The 23,522-nt window shown below is 39.0% G+C and overlaps 1 protein-coding gene across 2 annotated transcripts in view; it reads left to right on the plus strand.

The window, feature by feature from the left end:
- Nucleotides 1–21,260, plus strand: part of foxp2 (forkhead box P2) — a 90,683-nt gene extending 69,423 nt beyond the window's left edge. The window contains exons 10-19 of one of the 2 annotated variants that reach the window (XM_060889738.1): nt 1,488–1,598; nt 6,607–6,694; nt 8,358–8,441; nt 11,528–11,738; nt 12,368–12,444; nt 12,569–12,670; nt 14,906–15,027; nt 15,374–15,443; nt 16,162–16,376; nt 20,344–21,260. In XM_060889738.1, coding sequence (XP_060745721.1) covers nt 1,488–1,598; nt 6,607–6,694; nt 8,358–8,441; nt 11,528–11,738; nt 12,368–12,444; nt 12,569–12,670; nt 14,906–15,027; nt 15,374–15,443; nt 16,162–16,376; nt 20,344–20,506 — 1,243 coding nt within the window. In that variant the 3' untranslated portion in view covers nt 20,507–21,260. The remainder of the gene's footprint in view (nt 1–1,487; nt 1,599–6,606; nt 6,695–8,357; nt 8,442–11,527; nt 11,739–12,367; nt 12,445–12,568; nt 12,671–14,905; nt 15,028–15,373; nt 15,444–16,161; nt 16,377–20,343) is intronic. The other variant, XM_060889739.1, reaches the window with a different exon arrangement.
- The last annotated feature ends 2,262 nt before the right edge of the window (nt 21,261–23,522 follow it).

The following is a 23,522-nucleotide window of genomic DNA, read 5'->3' on the forward strand; positions in this document are numbered from 1 at the left end:
AGATCCCTGGAGACATAGGGGCTGTGTGTTGTTATATAGACTGTTATCAAATTATCAAAAACAAGAAGGTGCATCTCACAGGAACAAGCACAAAACAAACCTCACAATACATGAAGCATTTCGCACCCGCTTTCTCTTTTGGAATTACCTCGGCAGCTCAGGTTGTCATGTAAACAGAATACTAGATGCAAGTGTGACATTTCCTTCCTGTTTATACATGTGATGGTCCTTTTGTTTGCTGCGCTGCCAGTGTGAAACAGCATTTTGCATTTCTGCCTACCTGCTCCATACATTATTCAGGCGCCTGCTGCCACACGAGACATGCAGATCCCCAGCCGTCGACTTTACTGTTAGCGCAGGTGTTGTGTCATTAGGGTAAAGTAGATAGCATCTGAGCAGCTTCTTAAGACCTGCTCAGAAAAAAAACAATATATATATATATATATATATATATATATATATATATATATATATATATATATATATATATATATATATAATAGAAGCAGTCTTTTCTCTGAATAATGAAACATAAGATAAAACATAGGTGGGATTTGACAATTTAAAAAAAATGAAAACACTATTTTGTATTACTATTAATAGTCCACAATGTCTTAAGGGCTCAAGGCCTCTCATAATGATTGAGTGTGGAGAATTGTCAAAGTCGGCTGCTTACTAACAGGAGCTGATCAATGTAGGCAGAGCTGAGTGTCAGATAGCCACCAATGTCTTTCTAACACACCCGCTCTCTCTCTCTCTCTCTCTCTCTCTCTCTCTCTCTCTCTCTCTCTCTCTCTCTCACACACACACACAGACCTGTTGAGCTTCCTCAGCTCTAATGTGCCTGAAGATGTTTGTAACAGCGTCCTGAATTTTACAGCAGTCTTAAATATGTCGCTTGCGCTATTAGTATTTCTCCTGATGAGATTTTAGCATGTCGTCTGTCTTTTTTTCTTAATAGGATCATAAGATAGTGTTACCAAATGATTTTATTGGTAATACCAAGAATCACTTCCTCTTGATAAATATCCACATTTATTTGCAATTATACCACAGCCTGCTTGTATTCTCAAATGTGATTGGTCAGAAGGTGTTAATTCATTATAACAGCAGATTAAACATTAGTCAAATTCAAATCACAGGTTTAGACAAGATAGGTTGTGTCATATGGTGTTGTTGCTATTTTCCGCTGTCTGAAAATTCTTTAAAAAATATTTCCCATCTATATCTCACGCTTTATTTAGTTGTCAGCTGTCCAATATAATAATCAATGATATTTCTGTGTCTAATTTTGAAGCTTTTTTTTTAGCAGGCAGCAGAATTTGTGAATTGGGACCTGTTTGACCAATCAATTGTCACTGATTGTAACCTGACAGGTGCAAGTGGCCTCCATATACTGTATTGTGCCTCTTGTAAAGTATCTGACATCTCTCTCTCTCTCTCTCTCTCTCTCTCTCTCTCTCTCTCTGTCTGGCTCTGTCTCTTAGCTCTTTACATGAAGAGACTGGAGCATTACACTCACATTCTCTCTATGGTCATGGAGTGTGCAAATGGCCAGGCTGTGAGAGCATCTGCGAGGATTTCGGACAGTTTTTGAAGTAGGTATCTTTGATTATATAAATGATTGGCTCTGTACAAAAAACTACACACTGGAATTTGTTCATCATGGTTAAATGTTTGGTTCCTAATATTATGTAGGATTATAATATTCCCAATTTATCTTAAACTACAAAAATAAAACTACAAAGCCATAATTCATCACAAATCATATTAAAAAAATGTGAACTCAGACATTTCCTGTGGTTAGCTGCTTCAATGATTATTCATTAAAATAGTTATTATTAAAAAAAAACTGCAAAATGCAGACAGAATGTGTTTTTAACACCAGCACTGAAGGCGTTGAAAGATTTCACAGCCAGTTGAAAAGTGTAAAATTTGCGTAGTGATACTTCTGACTGCCTTTCAATGTTATCAGTCAGTCTGTTAGAGCCGGAGCTTTGGAATGACCGTGAGTTTCCTGCGCCAGTCTTGAGGAAAGCATGACAGAATGGTGAGAATGCCAGAAGCTAATGGCAGCTTGTGTAGCTACGTTATCCTCACACAACGGGATACATTTAGTGTTGTCATGGTGCAGCCAATGGAGTGAAATGAATTCTTCATGCTCCATCAACAATTTAGTTAATTAACTCATTTGTAATTGGTCTGCTTTGTTGCTGGGATGCTAGTGAGGGCCATCAAAGGAGAAGGTGTTTGCCGTGCCGGAGATTATAGGTTATCACATTGCCACTTGGAGACAAGTGCCTCAACGTCAAGAGGAAGAAGAAGTGTTCATTTGAATATTCTAATCAGGTGTGTTAATTAACTGTGAAATAATGATCTTGCACGCATTATGGCAGGCACAAATGTCCACGTCAGTTCACATAAACAGCATTTGTAAGTGGGAACATTGTTCATTCTTCTTTTTTGTGGACTGGCATAGGAATTAGACATATGAAAGTTAACTCCAAACAGGGAGAAGATAGGACTGAAACTGTATTAAAAACTTACTTTAAATTGCAATTTGACTGATTGTCAGATAGGGCTCTTTTAAGCTCTTACAAGTGTCTATATTCTAAATATCTTCTATGTTCTCCCTGTTATTATACACATTATAAATTATGATCATCAGCTCCATTAAATAAAGCAGAGAGACATGTTTTTAAAGTATCTCAGTTTGACATGTTGCATAGTAGGACATTGCCACAACAGTCAGCATGTGAAGCAGCAAGTGTTTCAAGTATGTCGTGCTGAAATACGCACAGCGCTCCCCTGATCATTCCCTGACTCGGAATCTAGAGTACAGTAAGCCTCACCTGAAACCCCCACCACAAAGCCAGTGTGATCTGAGCCATCGAGATGGCGGGTGTCACTGTGCTTTGGAGGAGCTATTGTCTGTGTCAGGAAGAGGCTTTTAATGTTTTAGGAGATGGCAGTCACTGGCACGCATCATCCCGGTACACATGCCTAAAACGGTTTACATAAAACAGGTGTCAGAATCAAGTAGTACCTTTGAAGGGGTGGCGTGCAGCTTGGGGTTGTAGCTGCTGGTGAAGAATTTGCACCGTGCGTTTAAGAAACTTGTCAAGATCAGCATTTAATAGCTGTTCAGTGTTCTTTTAAGTGTTTCTTACCTGGAGAGGTAGCCTAGAGGTTCCTGGCACATTACATTAGCTCTGAAATTTAAATGGAATGTTACTTTTGTGTGTGTGTGTGTATGTGTGTGTGTATGTGTGTGTGCGTGTGTGTGTGTGTGTGTGTGTGTGTGTGTGTGTGTGTGTGTGTGTGTGTTTGGGTGTGTTTCCTCAAGATATGTATATTTATGCAACAGAGACTGCATTATTCTGAGAGTTTCTTGTGCTTGTAGTGTGATTCAGGTCAACTTATTTGGGGAGTATGTCAAATTAAAAGAACTGCATAATATATTCATGCCACCCAAGTTCTGCTCTTCGAGTGCTGGCAAGTTTTTTATTATTATATAAGCTACAGATTGCTGCCCTACTTCTCATATTGCATGCTTTTTTTTCCACATGTGTATGGAGGGCAAAACCTAAATCAGATGATGCAGTTCAGTGAGTTTTTACTGGACATTTACTGTAAATGTCCTACAAATGGCTCTTACATCTTCAGTTATATCTTCAGTAACCTGTCACCATTTTTTCCAGCACAGTGTTGAACACTCAAACTTATATTATAGACTAATATAACAAATTAACTAATATATGCGTAATATAACATTAACAGTGTAACACAGAAACGGTTACACCAGTTTGCCCCCTCCTGCCCCATGTGCTGACCAGGTTATAGACTTGTTTGTTATTGTTTTTATGGTTAGTCATGATATATGATTAGACAGTTACCTCACTGGTAACTTTAATACTGTTTACAATTTTCCTAAGTTACCGTGTATTGCAGTGGCTCATTTCTTTTGTGTCTGACAGCGACTCCCTAAATATTTTGCATCCTGTTCACTTTGAATTGCCCTTGAACCAGAACACCGTATCACTCACAGAGGATGTGAACTGGATTGAAAACTCTTTATCTGCGTAATGCACTACTGCTGTAAACACACTACCTATACTAACATTCCTTGTATGTTAGCAACAGTATCATACCCAGCGTCTATCAGATCAACAGACGAAAACGGCATTGCCATGTTCCATTAAACCATTAAAAACATGCTATTTTTGGCAGAGCAGCACAGTACACTGCCATTCCAGTCAGATTATATGTCTTTTGGCTCATTACGCCACCTTTCCTCAAAGCCTCTCTCACTCTGTGTCAGCTTATAACAACAATGTGACAAACAAATAATGTAATAGCTATTAGGAAAAAAAATGAAAAAATAATTAAGGGTGATTTGAACTTGTTTCCTGTTTTTAGTCTTTTAGACTAAATACATTTTTTTAATAACTTGTATAAATGATTGTTTAATACCATGATACCATTAATACCATTATATCCGTGATCTTTTTAGACTGTTATCATATCATTCCTACTCTTACTTTCATAAAGTGTGCTATCCTCCGTCTTTTTTTTTCTTTTTAGGTAACTTTGTTGTGTTCTACGTAAACGAGGCAACAATGTTGTGTCTGTTATTTATCTGTAGACTATTTTTACGATTCGATTGTCATTACCTCCATCTGAGTTACTGTTAAAAGTATTATTGCCGTAATTCTGTAGGCCATAATGCTAAACGCAGTCAGTGTCAGTGTGGCTTGCTCCTGTCAGTCTTTTTCACAGAGCCCAGTGCCATCAGAGCTCTTATTCCCACTCTCAAAACAAAAATCAATATGACTATAAAGTGACCCATAAATTACAGGCAGCTCCAGAGATGTTTGCTCAGAGCTGTCTTTGTGCAGATGGCCTCTCTCATCCTCTCCTCACCTTTCTGTTTGAACTGAGCCCACCGCCTCTGCCTCATTAAGAGGTATTGGTGACTCCGTCTAACCCCAATCTCTCTCTCCCTCTCTCCCTCTCTCCCTCTCTCTCTCTCTCTCTTTCTCATTTACACACATATACACCCACATTTTAAGATGCTTTCTTTCCATTTCTTTGTTTTTATTCTCTTGCATCTTTTATTTGCATCTGTTAACCTGTAGGTAATATTGCTAACTCTTGACCTTGTGTTAAAGCCTTACTTTACATGAACACAAAAAAAAAAAAAAAAAAAAAAAATAAAGATACAATGAGAATGCTGATGGTAAGGAGAAAGGAGTAAGTGTCTTTAGGGGAAAGCAGGCAAGGCGCTTGGCCCTTTTGAAGCAGCTGTAATTTATGACATCCACCATACATCAAGTGCGTAAGATAGCATTATGAGCATTGAAATGAAAAGGGTATTTGCAACATTAGTTCCCCTCTTCCCTGCAAGGGACATGATTAAATGATTAATGAAATGCCCCTTTGCATGCGCATTCTGAAACAGCAATTAGGCATGGGCTGGAGGGAGCCACCAGCTTTCCCAGCCTCTCTCTGTTTTAAAGCCATCTCATTTTTGATTTATAATGGAGAATATCTGGGCATTCGACCTGAAATAGTTACAAAAGCAGAAATGACCATGATGAAATGAAATGATTTAAAATGAGGCATGGCTGTAATTGAAAGGTAGTGGAGCTATTGTGTTCTCTTATGCCCTCCACTTTGATTGGTGTGTTTTGGGAGGGTTATGAATACATTGTTATTTTGCATATTGCACATAAACAATGGCCTGTTCAGAATGAATAGAGGAAATGCATAGCATTTTGTGTGTGTGTGTGTGTGTGTGTGTGTGTGTCTGTGTGTGTGTGTGTCGGTGTGATTTAAGCTCACTCTAATGCACTGGAGGCTGTACTGTAAATGATCATTGAAGGGTCTGCAAGCTAACCTATAATTACAGGAAAGAAAGTGGCAGCTTTGGCATTTCATAACCATGTCTCCTCAAAGAGCGCTTTGTGGGTTTGTCACCAATGATAATTTAGATAGAGGCTCATTACCGAACATCACAACACTTTTAAAAACCTTTTCGCCTCCGTGCGTTTGCCGGGAATAGAGGTCTATTTTAATGGCGAGCTTCTTTTGTGTCCTGCAGACAAAATCCAATCAAGGAAAACCGTCATTGACTGCTTTTGCAGTCTGCCATTTTTTTCCCCCTTTATTCTAATGAAGGGATGAGTAGATACATTTAATACGTCGGCTGAATAATGCACCCTTCGTAGGAGGCGCTTTTTAAATGTTACTCAAGTTAAATTGCATTTATTGTTTTCCATAAATGAAGAGGACAAAACCACTCTGTAATGCCTTTTGTACGCCAGCATCCCTTATAAGCAGTGCTGCTGCTATGCATTTAGTTGACAATGCCCCTATTGTAATTTGTAAATTGTAGTTTTCACTTTTTTTTATGGTGAACACTCAAGAGATAGTGAACCTTTTTTTAGTAAAAAATTAATAAATAAATAAAATGCAGGGTTGCACATATTCAAAAATCAAAAACATTTGTAACACAAAAAAAACAGCACTGTGGCCTGCATTATTTTGCAGTAAAATGTGTCATGGGTTGTGTTGCGTAATTGATCTGTTTCCTTTTGATTTTAGGCACCTTAACAGTGAGCACGCTCTAGATGACAGGAGCACAGCCCAGTGCCGGGTCCAAATGCAGGTGGTACAGCAGCTAGAGATACAGGTATCATCACCAACCTTTGCCATCACCTACACCTACATTAGTACATACATATAAGCTATGCACTTTCCGTTAAGTTGAAACAACAGCAATAGCATCTTTCAGCGATTTTCCTTTGTTACTTTTGTGAAAATAAATAAATAAATATTTTTAAAAAATAATAATGTGCTGTTGATTAGAGAAGATTGTGAGTGAATCTTGATAAAAACTTGTCACTGGATATTTTTAATTGAATTAGGCTTTGTGCCTATTTTCTATGCTGTTCAATTAATATGCACGCATCTCGGGCTGGTCGGTGTTAATTAAATGCACTTTGCACCTGACGGAAGCTCTAAAGTGGGCCACTATTTTCAGGAGGTGGAGCGTGACCTTATTAAGAAGTCATGCTGGCAAGATAATGAGTGCAGTGATTGAAGGACGTTATTACTCAGAGCTGCGGCCAGCTCCCCTGCCAGCAAAACACCATCTTTGTCTTCACACCCTTGTTGGACGTAATGCACTATGGGAGTGGAAGCATGGGTCACCCCATGACACTGAATAAGGAGAGATGTAAAACAACAGGTTTTATTTTAATAGTAATTAATAATCTCTAAGTTAAGAGTCATGACAGATTAATTAAAGAAAAAGCAGAAAGCAGAGTTTTGTTTAAGTATAACAGGTATTAAGAAAACTTCAGGTTTTTCTTGATACCACACAGCATATTCTTGTCTGTGACAAGAGGCCTAAACCGAAGTGTCTGCCAAGTGTTGCTCTTAACCTTTTAAGGTTTTTATGGTCTGTGAATTCCTCCCTATTTATAAGAATTCAGTACAATGAATAATTCCTGTTTATATTTAAAAAGTCCACCACCTTCATTTTTCCCCTCTGAAAGTACCCGTAGACCAAAGATGCACGACCTCCCGTGCTTACACTGTGACCAATTACAGCAGTGTTTCTGTTTTCCGTCGTGCTTTTTTGTCCTCCCATTTTCCTGTTTCTTTTTTTTATCCCTCCGTCAGTGGTAATGAGGCGCGGATCAGAGTGAGGATACAGGCTCTGTGGCAGAGTTCAGCATGCTGTGCATGGTCGCGGGCTGGTCTCTGTCACTCGCCGTGAGCTAGATTGATGATAGCGGATGGCCAGGGCATTAACTGGAGCTCAGAGGGAGTGGGCCGAAGCAGCAAGGCAGGGAGGCGGGGTTCGCCTGGCACTCTGTTTGTGGGACCCCTTCACCTCTTGGCAGCTGCTGGCTTCAGTCCAGCTTTAACTGAGTCCACAGGACTTTGCCTAGACTCTCAGGACTCTCTAATTTACGGACCGAGTAGCTTGTTACTGTCAGAGCATTGCTGACCTAAATTCTGCTATTGACAAAAAGATGAAGTGCTGTTTGTTTTCCTCTGACCTCTCTGCACCACACATCTTCTCACCACTGACAAAAGGAGTGGTTCTCTTCTTTATATTTTTTCCTCTTTCCCCTCTCCTTTTTCATTTTAAGTCTCACTGTTTGTTTAAAGCCTGTGTCTGTGAGGTTTAACAATCCAAACTGGTCGTATGCAGGAATCATTATACTCAGACAAGCTCAATAACAAGATGTATGAGTATGGTTGTCTGGGGAAGATCACTCATTTCTAAAACTGCCGTATTTTCTTTTTTCCCCCTTCCTCTCTCCCTCTCTTTTTGTTAACAGCTTTCTAAAGAACGTGAGCGTCTTCAGGCAATGATGGCCCACTTGCACATGCGGCCCTCAGAGCCCAAGCCATCTCCTAAACCGGTGAGTGCATATTGCTCTACATTCAGTAAACAGGGCGGCAGGCCAGCAGATGAGCTCTCTAAACACCACCATTTAACAGCACTGAGAGATGAAAAGGGAGAGGATGAGGAGCGAATGGGATTTGTAATGCCAGGTTTCACTGCTCCCCATCAGACGCAAGCAGGAGTAGACTGTGACAACGGGGAGTGCATTAAATCATAGCCCCAATCTGAGCCAAAAAGGTCCAACCATTATGGCCTGATGGCTTTAATACTGCAAACAACCTGTTGGGCGGCAGAAGCTGTTAAGCTCTGTGACCGGAGGAGCACTCGAAGGAGCCACAAGCCAGTGAGGACCTTTCATTCAGAAAACAAACAGCTCTAATGATAGATAGAGCCTGCTGAACAAGATGTGAAATGAAATTACCAGCAATCTGTAAACAATCTGAAAGATAGCAGGAAATTTGGGCCAAATACTATCTCAAAAATATGGATTTTTTCGTATTATGGAAAAAGATATTTCACTTATACTGTATGTCAAACAAACCTAAAATTTCGGTGTAATCCTGGTTTATAGAAAGTATTTGCATATAGACATCAGAGCAAAAATAAATATTATTATTCAACTTATTTATTCAGTGCTCAATATTTTGTACAGAAATATATAGTGTGTTTCTAACATTTAGTACGTGCCTAATTTGAATGGCATAATTTTTCTCATCACCTCCCATCATATAAAATAGATAATCACAAGATAGAATAATTATCCCTGTAGATCTGCAAGGAATCATCTGCTCCCCTCTGCCAATTTATTATTCACTCTCCCTTTTTTAATCTTCAGAATTCCAGCAGCTTGGTTACATCTACACTAATAAAGAATTTCAGCCCGTAATCCAAGACTGCATATGAATGAATGCTATTAATGAAGTATTACATTACATAAACCACACATGAAAAGGCTGCTAATTGCATTTGATGGTGAGCAATTAATGGCTGATTTTTAAACAAGCAGTCTCAGTTTTTCTCATTTCTTTTTTTTTTTTTTTTTTTTGTGTCTGTGTGTGTACTGTATGTGTGTGTATCTGCATGCCACTGTGGATTTATTTCCAGGCGACTGTTTGTGCCTTTGAATATTGATATTTCCATTGTAACTGATGTAAAGGGAACATGTGTATCCAACATTTAGAAATGTATGTACAGAATAAAATATGTGGTAATAGATGATTTGGCACAGATTCTTGTCCCTCGCATACATAGGAATGAATGAGAGAGAGGCAGCCCACATGTTTGATAAATATTAATAGCATGAATTTATTAGCAGGGAAAAATGAGCCCTGTTGGTTCATCACTGCACCCTTAACAGCTATCAGTAGCCCAACACAAGGTGTAGGCATGCTGTCTATTATATGACCCCATTTATGCCCTGAATGGCACTTCATTAAATGTTACCTTTTGGCCATGCCACGGATGGCTGAAAATCAAAGTTACCAAGGTTGCAAGTCCTGAATAATGAGGGTTTTTCCTCTCTCTCTCTCTCTCTCTCTCTCTCTCTCTCTCTCTCTCTCTCTCTCTCTCTCTCTCTCTCTCTCTCTCTCTCTCTCTCTCTCTCTCTCTCTCTCTCTCTCTCAGCCAACCTTGAATATATATTCAGATGAGTAGAGTTGGCGAAGTGCTCATTCCTGCCTCTCATTCACTCCTGCTCAGTTAGGCTTTAATAAATTCCATTTGGCAAATACGGGATTGTGTGCCTGCAAACATGTTACGCTTGTTGCTGTAACCAGGTGAAGAGAGAGGGGAAGAGAATCTTGTCTTAACACTATAAATATACATGCCCCGCACACACTCACTCTTAATAGGATTTATTATGAAGTGCTCTTTTTTGCTCAGTTTGATGGTGTATCAGAAGCCTTTGTTGGTCCTGGTGTAGAACAAGTAGCACATAATTACTGGTTGATATTGTGTTTTTTGTAGCATGCAGTGTACAGCAGTGAATGAGGGATTAAGGGGGAGGCTCTTTAGAGCACCTACCCATTGCCGTGACCTGACCTCAGCTGAATTATATGGAGATTTCTGCATTATACACAGAAGAGTGATCTAGACAGAAAATGATGCCAGTAGAGTCAGCCATTATCAGAGTGTCACATTGGTTACAGTAAGACAAAAAAAATGTCCATGAGTAGTAGGATGTTATGGAAAGCATGAGTCACAGAAGAGTTAGTATATACTACAGAGAGGCTTGGCAAATTGTAGAGAAAAAAAATCCACCTGTCAGCAATAATGCATGTTTATCATTAACGTTGTATCGATGTTGTAGATGCAGCCACGTCGCTGAGGAGCAGTGTTTCTTTAGTGGAGTAATGTATTTCTTCTCCATGACTATTTAGTGCTCTTTCTGTTGTCATCATCTCATTATCATTAAGTGGTGTCGTAATGATCGACTATGTAAACACCTAGGCGTAACGCGAACAGGCAACATGACATTTCCTTCTATTTATCAACACCTGCTCTAAATGATTGTTGATGCCTAGCTCGGTCTGCTGCTGTCATTTCCAGTTTCTCTCCATTAAAAGCAATCCAGAATTCCCTCTTAGACATTAGAAATTGTAATGGTAACATTTGGAGAGATTAAACCTAAAAAATAATGCTCAGGGTGAATTTAATATATAAGTATAAGTGTTGGATCCTGACGAAAGGTGGGAGTGTTTTCAGTGTGGGTTTATAATCCAGCTGTTTTCAAGAGAGCTAAGTTAAGGAAATATAACAGGTGGCAACTCACTATCAGAAAACATTGATTCTCACACACAGACAGGAAGCTCTTATGGGATTGAGATGGGTTGAGATAACACAAAGGATCATCATTAGATAATCTTTAACAGCGTGCTCTAATTAGAATTCTTATGATACAGTTTCATCCTGTAATTAGTGGAGATTGGCTGTTTTCTCTGCAGCTTATTAGTGTGAACACAGCTGTACAGCGGAATCTGTTCTTATTTGTCTGAGTGCTTTAAAACTCTCTCTCTCTCTCTCTCTCTCTCTCTCTCTCTCTCTCTCTCTCTCTCTCTCGCTCTCTCTCGCTCTCTTTCTGTCTCTCTCTCTGTTTCTCATCAGTTGAATCTCGTGTCAAGCATGACCATGTCAAAGAACCTGCCATCGGTGTCACCCCCAAACCTCCCCCAGACCCCAACCACACCCACCACTCCGATCACACCACTGAGCCAGATGCCCCAGGTGCCCTCCGTCCTGAGTCCCGCCAGCGTGCCGAGCATGGGCGCCATGCGCAGACGCCACTCTGACAAGTATTCCATGCCACTATCCTCAGGTAAATACAATAAGTATCTGTAGCAATACTGTATGTTTTTCTTCTGTTTGGGTACACACACATTCCTCCTGGTGGGCTGTTTGCTCCAATAAGAGCCAGCATCCAAATGAAGCTCTTTATTTCATTTTTTCCCCTCTGTGCAAATGAGACAAATATCATGCTGTACAGTTCCTCAATATTTTATGAATGTTAATTACAGTCAAATAGAGAAATGATACAAAATTCATCACATTTTAGACGAGTTGTGTGTTATGCTGCGTGTGTATAAAAAATCCACTCTTTTTGATGTTTATATTTACTGGCCTCACATGGAGGGGGGCATGAAATATTCAGATCCATACAAAATATCTACACGAGCTCTAATTTCACGCGTGTGTTAATGTTTAAGATTTCTCCTGAGAGGAATTAATTAAAAATGTATTTTGTTGGACATGTAAAACGATGATTTGATGTGCACCCCTCCTTTCTCCTCCCCACTTTTTAATTTGAATGAATCCTAGGTGAATTTGCTCCCTTGAGGAGTCAATTTTTCTTAATGTTGATAGTTTATTTATTTATCCATGACTTTTATTTATTTATTTGTTTGTTTGTTTATTTATGTTTTTATTTTTTTATTTATTTTATTGCAGAAATAGCCCCAAACTATGAGTTTTATAAGAACGCTGATGTCAGACCACCATTCACATATGCAACGCTCATCAGGCAGGTGAGTGGAGAAATAAATTAGCTTTTGCCTGATAAGATTAGAATTAATTGCTGCCTGAATTAACACTAGGCCAGGGTGAGAGTGGCTAAGCGAGCTAATGCTCTTTGATGGCGTCTTGTTGCAGGCTATCATGGATTCAAAAGACATGCAGTTAACACTTAATGAAATCTACAGCTGGTTTACGCGCACCTTTGCCTACTTTAGACGCAACGCTGCCACTTGGAAGGTAACGCTTTTCTTATTCCCCTTTTCTTTTCTTTTCTTTTCCTTTCTTTTTTCTGTTTCTCCAGCTTTTTTTCTTTTCCTCCTCCTTAGCCTGTCCACTGCACAGAGACAGAGGTCCAGAATGGGCATTTATTTACTTGACATGGATACATTAGTATTGCCCTCCCTTCTTTTTAACCTTTCTATTGAAAATGGCAAATTTCCTCTCTCGCTTTCTCTTTGCTCTAAAAAATGACAAGTGAAAGAATAATTCGGCCTCTGATATCGTTTTCTAATTTGGTGCAATTAATAGCTGAGACTTGGCGGGGAGGTGTGCATTCTGACACGCTAATTACTACCCAGACACTCAATCATCAGCACCTTTTGTTAGATGCAGTATATAACTCCTTCCTCTCTTTCTTCCACTCTCTCTCTCTCTCTCTCTCGCTCTCTCTTGCACACTCTTGCACACTCTTTCTCAACCCCCTCCCCACTACCCCCTCCCTGGCATACAGTATTATTGGTTAATTAGTTTGAAAGATGGCTGTTTGCCTTTCAGATGCAGTCTGTTTTTTCTTTTTGTTTTTTTTTTTTTTGCGCCGTTGTTGGGTGGTTCTTTGTACACGCCATATCTCATGTATATACAGCGAGAAAGAGAGGTTAGGGCCTGTCCGACATTAAGTAAATGCTGCTGTCACTATGGGAGCATTCTTTATTTACCAGGACAAAGGCTCTCATTTGTATCCCTGTCCCAACAACTACAATATCAGCCTTTTCTGTCTCAGAGAAGACAAGAAAAGGAGAAAAAGGTTTAAAAATTGCCTTGGCCTTGTTGGAGATTTGTTTTGTTTTGTTTTATTTTTTTTGGACAGGGTAGGTGTTTGTGACGATAAGATAGCTGGCAGTGTGCTTCTTTATTTTATTTTATAGAATTTGCCTGCCTGAGTTAAAAAGAAAAAAAGCCCTTTTTCATAGCAAGTCTCGAGCTCTCTCATCAGCATGCTAAGCATTTCCCAGCTCTAGATTTAGCAAAGTGAATTAATTTGGATTTGGGTTGCTAATGATGCTGGCATATGATTACAGCTCCACAAGGGTGTGCAATAGCTCCCTGTACATCAGCACACAGTGCTGCGACTCTTTTACTCTATGAGGTCTTGCACGGAAACGATCAAAGACAGCTGCTTACTGCTTGACTCTCTGATCCTAAACACAAGCTATTAGTAAGTCTGCTATAAATGATATAAAGAACAGTTTCTCTCTGTGCTCATATCCTTTACTGGCTCAGATAAACAGACTCACAGATTCGCCATCCTTATCACACAATATTTAAATCTGGCCATGGGTGGAACAAAAAGGCCATGGATTGGGCATTAGGAGTATTTGGGCCCCTCCTTTTACAATAGCGGCGCTGAGATATTTACATTTTGAGCCTGGCTGTTCCTTTGTGCTGCCTCTACAAGGCTAGTCTGTGATGGGCTTGTCATTTGATTAACTGAGAGAATTTTTAAAAAGGAATGAAAGGTGATTTAATATCTCCGCTTGGTCTCATCAGCTCAGCTTGGGGATCCAGCTCTCAGCCCGGCAGCTTATTAGTTATAACTATATAGCATGCATAATAAAACTGCTCATTTGCTCATTAATATTAAAATTATCATATTCAGAGCCATGGGCATTAAGATCAATCAAATCCTGGGATTTTCAGGTCAGATGCGAGATCTGCTTATGAGTTTTTTCTGTCTCCTGTCTTATAGAATCCCTTTCTTAGAGCAAAACCACTAAAACCCATGCCTGAAATAAAACATAAAAAAACTGTAATATTAAAGCAAGGATATTATTTGGCCACCATTGCCTCACATTTTAATTAGATATGATTCTTTTATGATATAAGAGACCCCTCTTTTCAAATACCCATCTTAATTATGCATTTAGATGTGTTTTGGGGTCATTTTCATAATCCCGGTTATTTAAATTTAGGTATGTTATCACAAATAGATGTCAGAAGTGCCATGTGAGGTCACGGCTAATTCACAGACCTTCTGGATATTAATAGTGACCATCTTAGCATATGCACATGCTGATGCCTTACACCATAATAGACATAATTACAGTTTGATATAATGACTGAGATATTTAGATTTTTGATACTGAGAGATGAATATTTCAATTGTAATATGTTTTAGATACTTAAAATTGATTAATTGATTGATCGATTGAGTTTGTTTGTTTACACATTTCAGCATATTTGTTTGTGTTATAGAATGCAGTGCGCCACAACCTCAGTCTGCATAAGTGTTTTGTGCGGGTGGAGAATGTAAAGGGAGCGGTTTGGACGGTGGATGAGATGGAGTACCAGAAACGCAGATCTCAGAAGATAACAGGGTACAGCCCTATCTCTCTCTCTCTTTTTCCTTCAATGTCTCTGACACAAAATCAGCCAATTCAGTGGATGTGGTGAGATATGCTTACCTATAAATTGAAATCCCTTGTGTTAAATTAACACTTGCAGTCCACCTAGACTCTGTACTAACTATTGTTGTAATTAAAAGTCAAATACACACTGGAGCTTTTCCATGTACATCTTTTGTCATTGTCTTGATTTTTGATTAATTTAAAAATGCTTAGAATTTTTTTTTCTCACATTTGTAATGCAACTTGAAAGACTATATGATGTTGGTTATTTAAGCTTTTAAGATTTTAAACCGACTCTGTCTTTTGTCCCGGTCAGGAGCCCGACACTGGTGAAGAACCTGCCGCCCAGTCTGGGTTATGGAGCAGCTCTTAATGCAAGCCTGCAGGTGAGCAGCCAGCTATCAGAGGTGTTACACACACACAGTCAGAGCAAGAAGTGGCAGCCTGAGACTGAGCTCAGAGAGTCAGTGTGAGCGTTCAGTGTCTGCCTCAGTACACAGTTTGTGTATGCTTCTCTCTATTCTAATAAATACAGCAGGAGTATTAATTCTTCAGAGTTTGTGTGTGTGTGTGTGTGTGCGTGTGTGCGTAAGAGTCAGGCTGGCATAAGGAAAGCAGTGAGAGTCTAGAAGGACACCATGTGGCAAAGGCAGGTAGCTTCTCTGCCAGTCTGGTTTTCTGCACCTGTTCTTCAGATTGATAGCAGCCTGTGCAAATGCAAGGGCATAAGCATTAATATTTATCCTAGCTGTCATAAATGATTTGGCTTCATAATGTTGGCGCAGTGAGGCGCTCATGGCAAAAATTTTAAATTTTAATTACTATATATAACTTTAATGTGCAGGAGGCGAAAATGTCAGGAGTTTTTTTTACTAGTTTCAGGTAAAGTTTCGAGCAGTTGTATAGTAATGCGGACGCTTGATGTTTTTTTCTACCTTTCTAAAGCAGTTGTTTATGGAATATCGAAGAGAACCTTGAGAGTGTTTTCAGGGAGTTTTTTTGCATATCTGTGATGCTCAAAAATTAAATGTGGCAAAATATACTGAATATTGTTCCTGATGTGACATTTAAGTGTAACTCAAACGTATGTGAATGTTCTGTCAGGCGGCTCTGGCAGAGACCTCTTTGCCCTTGCTGGGCAATACAGGCTTGATGAACAGCAGCGCGTCAGGCCTGATGGGTGCCAGTCCTCCAGGTTTGCATAGTGGAAGCCCACCTAGCCTTTTACAGAGCAGCACCCATGACGAGCTCAACGGCTCCCTCGAGCACCTCGACACCAATGGTCACAGCAGCCCCGCCTACTCCCCACACCCCCACATGTGAGTTACTACAATAACATGTCGTGCTCTTGTAGACAGTTTGTTTGGAAACACCAAAAAAAAAAGTGACATTTCTTTTCCTGAAATAAATTATAATGATAAAATCAATATATGGAAATAAAAAAAAGTAAGATTTGTACTAGTATTTAAAATTCACTATGGTTTTCAGATTCTTTGCTTTCACATACAACCATTTTTTGATAGGCCACAATATAGACCGCACAGCCACACATGACGTTCAGTCTTACCGAGATATTCTCACACTCCTTTAACATTCTCAGCTCAAATAAAGACTTAATACTGTAAATTCACTTTGGTCAAGTCTATTAATGTTAAAACTATGGCCCTATGAAATATATAAGTGGGTGTTTCATTTGGTGTTTTTTGAATATCATACCCCAAATTAAGTTTACTTTAAATTCTTCAATTTCATCCCACACCTATTTATAGAGACCATCCTTATTACAGATTCTGTTTTAATTACTCCAAAGTCTGCATCGTAGAGGTTTAGATGTTATATTTTATGCACGACTGTTCCTATTAATATTTAGCAGCTAACTGTATCATTAATTACTTTAAAATCTTTGCCTTTCCATCTTTTTTAATGGTGCAGAGACAAAGAGAGAGAGCGGGCTGATTAAACATTCATGCAGTGTGAGTTTGAGGAATTGTGGATGTAGAGAATGTGTTCCCCACTAATCAGTGATGTCATGCATGTCACTGCACCATGTTTACCAAGCAAAAGATAGGACACTTAGCACTGTCAGAGTACAGGATTACACCACAGGTGTGGGGAATATGTTACTAAGCCCAGTGTGTTAACAAACAGCCTATCTATTTTTTATTCTTTAAAAAGTATCTGAATGGTCCTAAATGTGCGACTTTGTGTTAGTGTTTGTGTGTGTGGGGGGGTGTTTGTGTGTGTTTGTGCGCACTAGGTTAAGAAGTGGGGCAGGAGCATTAAGTGGGACAAATCTGAAAGCCAGACAGAATCCCAGCATTTTCAGTCCCTCAGGTTATTTAATCTTTAATAATGGGCAGTTAAGTCTCTCTCTCTCTCTCTCTCTCTCTCTCTCTCTCTCTCTTTCTCTCTCTCTCTCTGTCTCTCTCTCTCTCTTTCTCTCTCTCTCTCTCACTGAGAATGGACAGTAGAGGTGGCAGATACTGTATCTCCTTCACATGACCCCTACAAAATGGAAGAATTGTGTTTTCTAAGTGGTTTTATTCTGATGTGTTTAATAATGAAGAGGCCTTTCCCCAAAGAATAAAGTTGCAAACACAATGACCATGTTACATCAGGTGCTTAAAAGAGGGAGAATAGAAAAATAAAATTGAAAAGGGCAATGTTAAAATTAGTCCTGTGTTTGCAACAGTATATTATTCCAATTCAGTAAATTAAATGAAAGAAATCTGAGCAATCTGAGAAATCTAAAATTTCTTTTATTTAAAATACCCAGATGTTGCAGTCATGTCGTGATAAACAAACAGACACATACAGACTGGATCTGGTACCAGCTCATGGCTTGCTAATGCGAGCTTCTCATTAACCACTAAATGACTTGTCCTGATGTCTTAATACAGCGGAGACGGGACTAATCGTTTTCTTCCCTCCTCCAAGAACACAAGTGTGTCTCTGATTTCTAATAAATGCAAATGAAAGCTGTAAGCCATGCTTCTTCAAATGCAGGCTAAAGGCCTGTGTCGGGCTTAATGGCCAGTGCAGCGCTGCCCTGGCCGGGGATCATTTGTCTCCAGGTAATATCTTTAGGCCCATATCTGCAGCTCTGTTTGTTATGGCATGATAAATGTGAGCTCAGTGGCTTTAAAGAGCCAAGCGAAGAGCTGAGGTGCAGGTCAATTGGGATTTTTATGGCCCCATTTCACATTATATCGCTATAATGCATGTTTACAGACATGCTAACAGCACACGTGTTGCTGTGTGGGTAGAAATAGTTAGGTGTAATTAGAAATGAGCCACAAATGCACTATAAAAATGAGATGCTGCTTAATGTGAGAGACAGGAGGAGGCAGTATCCTTGTTTGGAATGGAGTAATCTACTTCATTATTTAATAAAATAAGCAGTCATTAAAGGGCTTTATTTAACTCAGCAATGACACTTAAGTCTAAAGACTTGTTATGTTCAGTCTAGCTGATGTCAGAGGAAATGGACCTATGTCTTAAATCAAACCTGCTCAGTTGTCATTTGATGATCCCGTTCCATTGCTGGCCATTTCCCCTGCTGCAGCCTTAGAAACACATTGCTTCTGTCCCCAAAAACTTGGGCAGTTTTTCTGGGTAATCTTTACTATATCCATTAATATATTGTATATATTAGATTCAGTTTATATAAATGAGCCAAGTGGCCTGTGGGCTTTCAAAAGATAAGGTTTTAACCTAGTTACATTTCTAACACACTGGTTTCACTAGACAACATTTCTCCAATCAAAAGTACCCATTATCTGAATATTTATTTATTTAGCTATGAATATTAAAGCAATCTGTACCTTTTCAAATTCAAAGTTACCCCGGTCATTGATGAGTTCTGCCCAAGAGATGTCTGCCAGACACGTTCTAACTGGTTGATAAGGTTTTCCCTCTTTTGGTCTCTCTCTCTCTCTCTCTCTCTCTCTCTCTCTCTCTCTCTCTCTCTCTCTCTCTCTCTCTCTCTCTCTCTCTCTCTCTCGCTCTATCTCTCTCTCACAATCGCATAGTCTGGCGGGACTTCCCGATGCATCCAACGTGTCAGAAATAATTAGGTTTTGTCAGATTTATCATGGTAGCACAAACCCCTTTCCCTGCCAAGGGCCCAGGATCATGTTAAGCCTTGTTTGTGTGTGACAGCGTTATTATTCTTGTTAGTAGCCCCACTTCCACCCTCCATCCTCTCCACTGTTCTGCAGGAGGAAGAAGGTGCTCGCTAACAGCATCGCAGTGGGTTTTTTTCCTCCCCACTCCAATTATTGACAGTCAGTAAAGATATTCATCCATTTGGAGTTAAAAACATGGATCATAGTGTCCGAGCGAACTGACGGCCTGGAGTTGATTAATGGAAGAGCCTAGCTGCAGGTTCTCTCTCCTCTCAAGAAGTGCCACTGCAGCCTCTGCATATTAACGAAGGCCTGCGCTTTCTATTAACAAGATAAAAAAGCTTCACTCCCCCTTTGCTCCAGGGGCTGAGGGGATGAGAAATTCTCCATTATTTATAATGGGGTTGCTGCTTTTTTTTTTTAACCAGGTGCCATCAGTAAACTTGAGGTATCAAACATTTTGCTTTTAATTTTTTATGACCGGTGCTATTTACATTTATACAAATATTTATTAAAAAAAAAAAATCAAAAAAACATACCTGGTCTGGAACTTTCCTTAAGGTGTTTTGAATTTGCAATTGGTTTTTGGCGTGTCTGTGAGTGTGTCGGGAAAAGATTTGTTGTTCAATTACATCTTTAGACTCTCTATACCAGTACACTCCATGTCATCATACACCATTACAGTTTTTATTTAACTAAGAAGGAAACATCATGCTTTTCATTTGTTTATAGCTACGAATTGCCCTCTCTTTCTGTCTCTTGACATTAATAAGATAAAATGCAAGTTGTCATGTTACAGAGAAACCATGAATCCCTCCATCCTAAAAGACATTTCTATTCAGCTTGATCTCTGACCTAAAAAAGCTTTTACACACTCTTTCGAAAAATAACAAACAAATGACTCTTGACAAGAAACTTTACAATACGATGATCCATATATTCACATATCATATACTCACTTTAATCTGTTAATGTGAAGCATCTGTTTACACACAATTGTTACTTTAGATATTAAATCATATCAGATATTTAGATCATATCAGATCCTTTTAGTATAAAGTTATGATTTTGCTTTGCATGTCAAACACTGTCGAAGCTACTGTTAAACAAAATGAATCATCATCAGTATACTATAACTAAAGATATTAAATGTTTACAGTTTTGGCATGTTTTTCAGGCCCCCAATTCACGTCAAGGAGGAACCACTCAACATGGACGATGATGACTGTCCAATGTCACTGGTGACGACAGCTGATCACAGTCCAGAGCTGGATGAGGATCGAGAGCTTGAGGAGGGAAACCTATCAGAGGACTTGGAGTGATGTCTCTCTCCTCCCTCGTTTGCTGGGACTCCGCCCCCCCCACCCTGAGCAGCCGGCCCCTCGAACCACTCCACAACCACAGAAAGGCAGCAGACGGAAGCGAGGAATATTTATTTAGAAAGCGCCAGGAGACTGTCCCAAAGAAACACTCACAGCCCTTTGAGGACCGTTTGAGAACAGGCAGCAGACATCTGCCTTTTAAATGATAATGAACATAGGACAAGATTTCATTCAGATTGCTTGGCCACTTCATACCATGCACAGCAGACTCATGGACAAAACAAAATAAAAAACTTGAGTCTTTTCTGTAGAAACGTTGATGGCCACATATACTGCCAAAAAGTTGAAATTTGTGAATATCCGACCCACAGTAGTCTCTGATGTTAGATACAATTGCTGGTTCAATTCAAGTTGTTGCTATGTTATTATTTGCACAGGAGTAGTACCAGAAATTAGTGTCACTGCCTGTATGTTGCTAAACGCTTTAAACAACAGTATTTCTTTTTTCTTTTCTTTATTTTCCTTTTACCAACCTTTTTTTTCCATTATGTTTACAACACCACCAACTGTAAATGCCATTTTTAAAGTCACACCAATAACAGACCTGCGGTATCAAGACTGTTGCAGCTGTCCAAAAAAGTCTCCAGTGTCTCTATCTCTGTTTGTGCTGAAAAGTGAAATGTGATAACTGAGTTGAAATGTAAATGTTTGTGTAAGCATCATGCTGAGGAAAAAAAAAATGTGCATTTCTGCATATTCTCTTCTCTAGTCTCTTTACCTCCTTGTTCTAAAGCTTTGTCTACCTGCAAAGAGTCACAGGCAACAGCTAGAAACCAAAGCCAACACTAGCAATGGCCAATAGCTTAGACAGAAGCCACCAGACTCTTTGGTCATCCTTCTGTGACTTTTAACTAGTACAAAGAGAAGCTTTTTTTTTCTTTTTTTTTGTTTGTTTTTAGTTCCGCTAACTACCTTCGAATAACCTCGGGGATTGCATCATTTAGCCCTGTACAAAGATTTGGAAGAAGACAGTGATTTAATTTAATTCCAGTTGGAGAGTTTTCCCATTGACCACTTACTTGGTCCAGAAAGAGGATGTGGCCTGGCTAGCAGTACAGAGCAGCTAGACATGGATCATGACCAAAACAACCATTTTTGTGTCTGTGAAAGTGCAGAAAAAGAAAAATTGTGTTTGTTCTAAATACGTATATATAATAGTACACGTGCCATCATTCACTCACACACACACACACACACACACACACACACACACACATATATATATATATATATATATATATATATATATATATATATATATATATATATATATATATATATATACATACATATGATGTTTTTATGTTCTTCATTGTTTGTCTCCCATTTTCTCTTTTTTTTCTTTCTTAAATAGTCTTAACTTAAATGTATTGTACAGTGGGACTGTCTGATCTGTCATGTCTTCTGTCTGTAGGGTTTTCTTCTCAGATCCGTGTCAATGCCGAAACTAAAAAACAAAGGAACCAAACATTATGATATCTAGTAAAGCCAAAAAACGTCATGATTTCAAGCTGAAATGATGTGGCTTGGTTATCTTTTAAAAGCAAATAATATAGCCATTATAAAAGAGGAGATCGATGTCGAGAACCTTTTCTGGGTGATATTTGTTTTTCATAGTATAATCCATGTTTATCCAGATACAGTTGGTTCTTAAGAGAGTATGTCCTCTGTAGAGATACCCGACATTATTCATGTTCCATTCGATCACAGCTAATGTCATCTAGAAAAGGGGTTGTTGCTTTAACAGTCATTTCTGTTTTCACTCAAACCAAAGTTACACAAAATTCTGCCTCCTCTTTTATGAAATAGAGATGCTAGTACACAAAGGTGTTGTAAGGTTCATTAAAGTCCAGCTGACTTTTCCGGTCCTTGTTCAGGTCACGAACCAAATCTGAAATCTAAAACATGACAAATATTGTACCTGAAAAGTCGAGGTATGTTTTGTGCAAAAGAGAACGTGCACTTGTTGCTCTCCGGTGTTGTTTTAGCTTAGTGCAGATACACATACTTACACCAGTTCAGCTCAAAGAAGAAGTTGGATCCAGGAACAAAGTTTATCCCTCATCCTTCGCTGGAAATTGACTTGAAAATGACGTTCATATTAATTTTCTCACACCAAATATAAGGGTGCAGCTTTTCTGAAAAAAAAGGGTTCTCCCACTTTATCCAAAAAGGCTTTCTAAAAGGTTCTACCTCTTCACCTCGATTTCAGAACAAAACAGGCAGATTGCATGAGTTACCAGAAAGCTACAGGAGCCGTCACGTTCTCCTCCACTTGCTCCATAAGACATCACCAATACAGTTTACATTCCCAATGTTAGAGATGGAAGGTTTGCATTGTCACAGGTTGTCCTGGAACATTTGTAGAATGATTATGTAAACATATACCTGTTATAAGGGAATATTGTGGTTCTTTTTTTTAATGCATGTCTAAACTCATGTGGTGGACTGGAAAAATGATTTAATAAAAGCATATAATAAAAAAAAAGATCAGGATGATGGCCTAAGTGTACAATGCATAAAATATGCATACCTCAGCCCTACTGTTTTTGGGAAGGATGGAAAAAAGAACTTTCAACCACAGAATGCATATTACCTGTAGATTTTGCATGGGTTTTGTAAAAAAAAAAAAAAAAAAAATTAAAAATGTCTAAAATTGTTGCTTGCACATAAGACCAGGAAGACCTCCAGATCTGCAATCTGCTCCTCCACTAGATTTAGGATTGTCTGGATTTTTTCTGGGATGATTTTGTCTGTATTTTGATAATTGTGCATATTATGTAAAAAGATTTAAAAAATGTTGGTGGATTCATGAATTTACCAGACATTTTTTTTCTAAGCTAAAAGATCAGTGTTTCTTTTTTGGGAATTTCATGACTTTTTACTGTTGTCACCTTGCTTGCTGAGAATAGCAAACCCGCTTTTTTCCTGCATCTGCGTTGCGTAGCTGTAAGGC

The sequence above is a fragment of the Tachysurus vachellii genome, chromosome 16 (genome assembly GCF_030014155.1).
Source record: "Tachysurus vachellii isolate PV-2020 chromosome 16, HZAU_Pvac_v1, whole genome shotgun sequence".
In the NCBI taxonomy this organism is placed as follows: domain Eukaryota; kingdom Metazoa; phylum Chordata; class Actinopteri; order Siluriformes; family Bagridae; genus Tachysurus; species Tachysurus vachellii.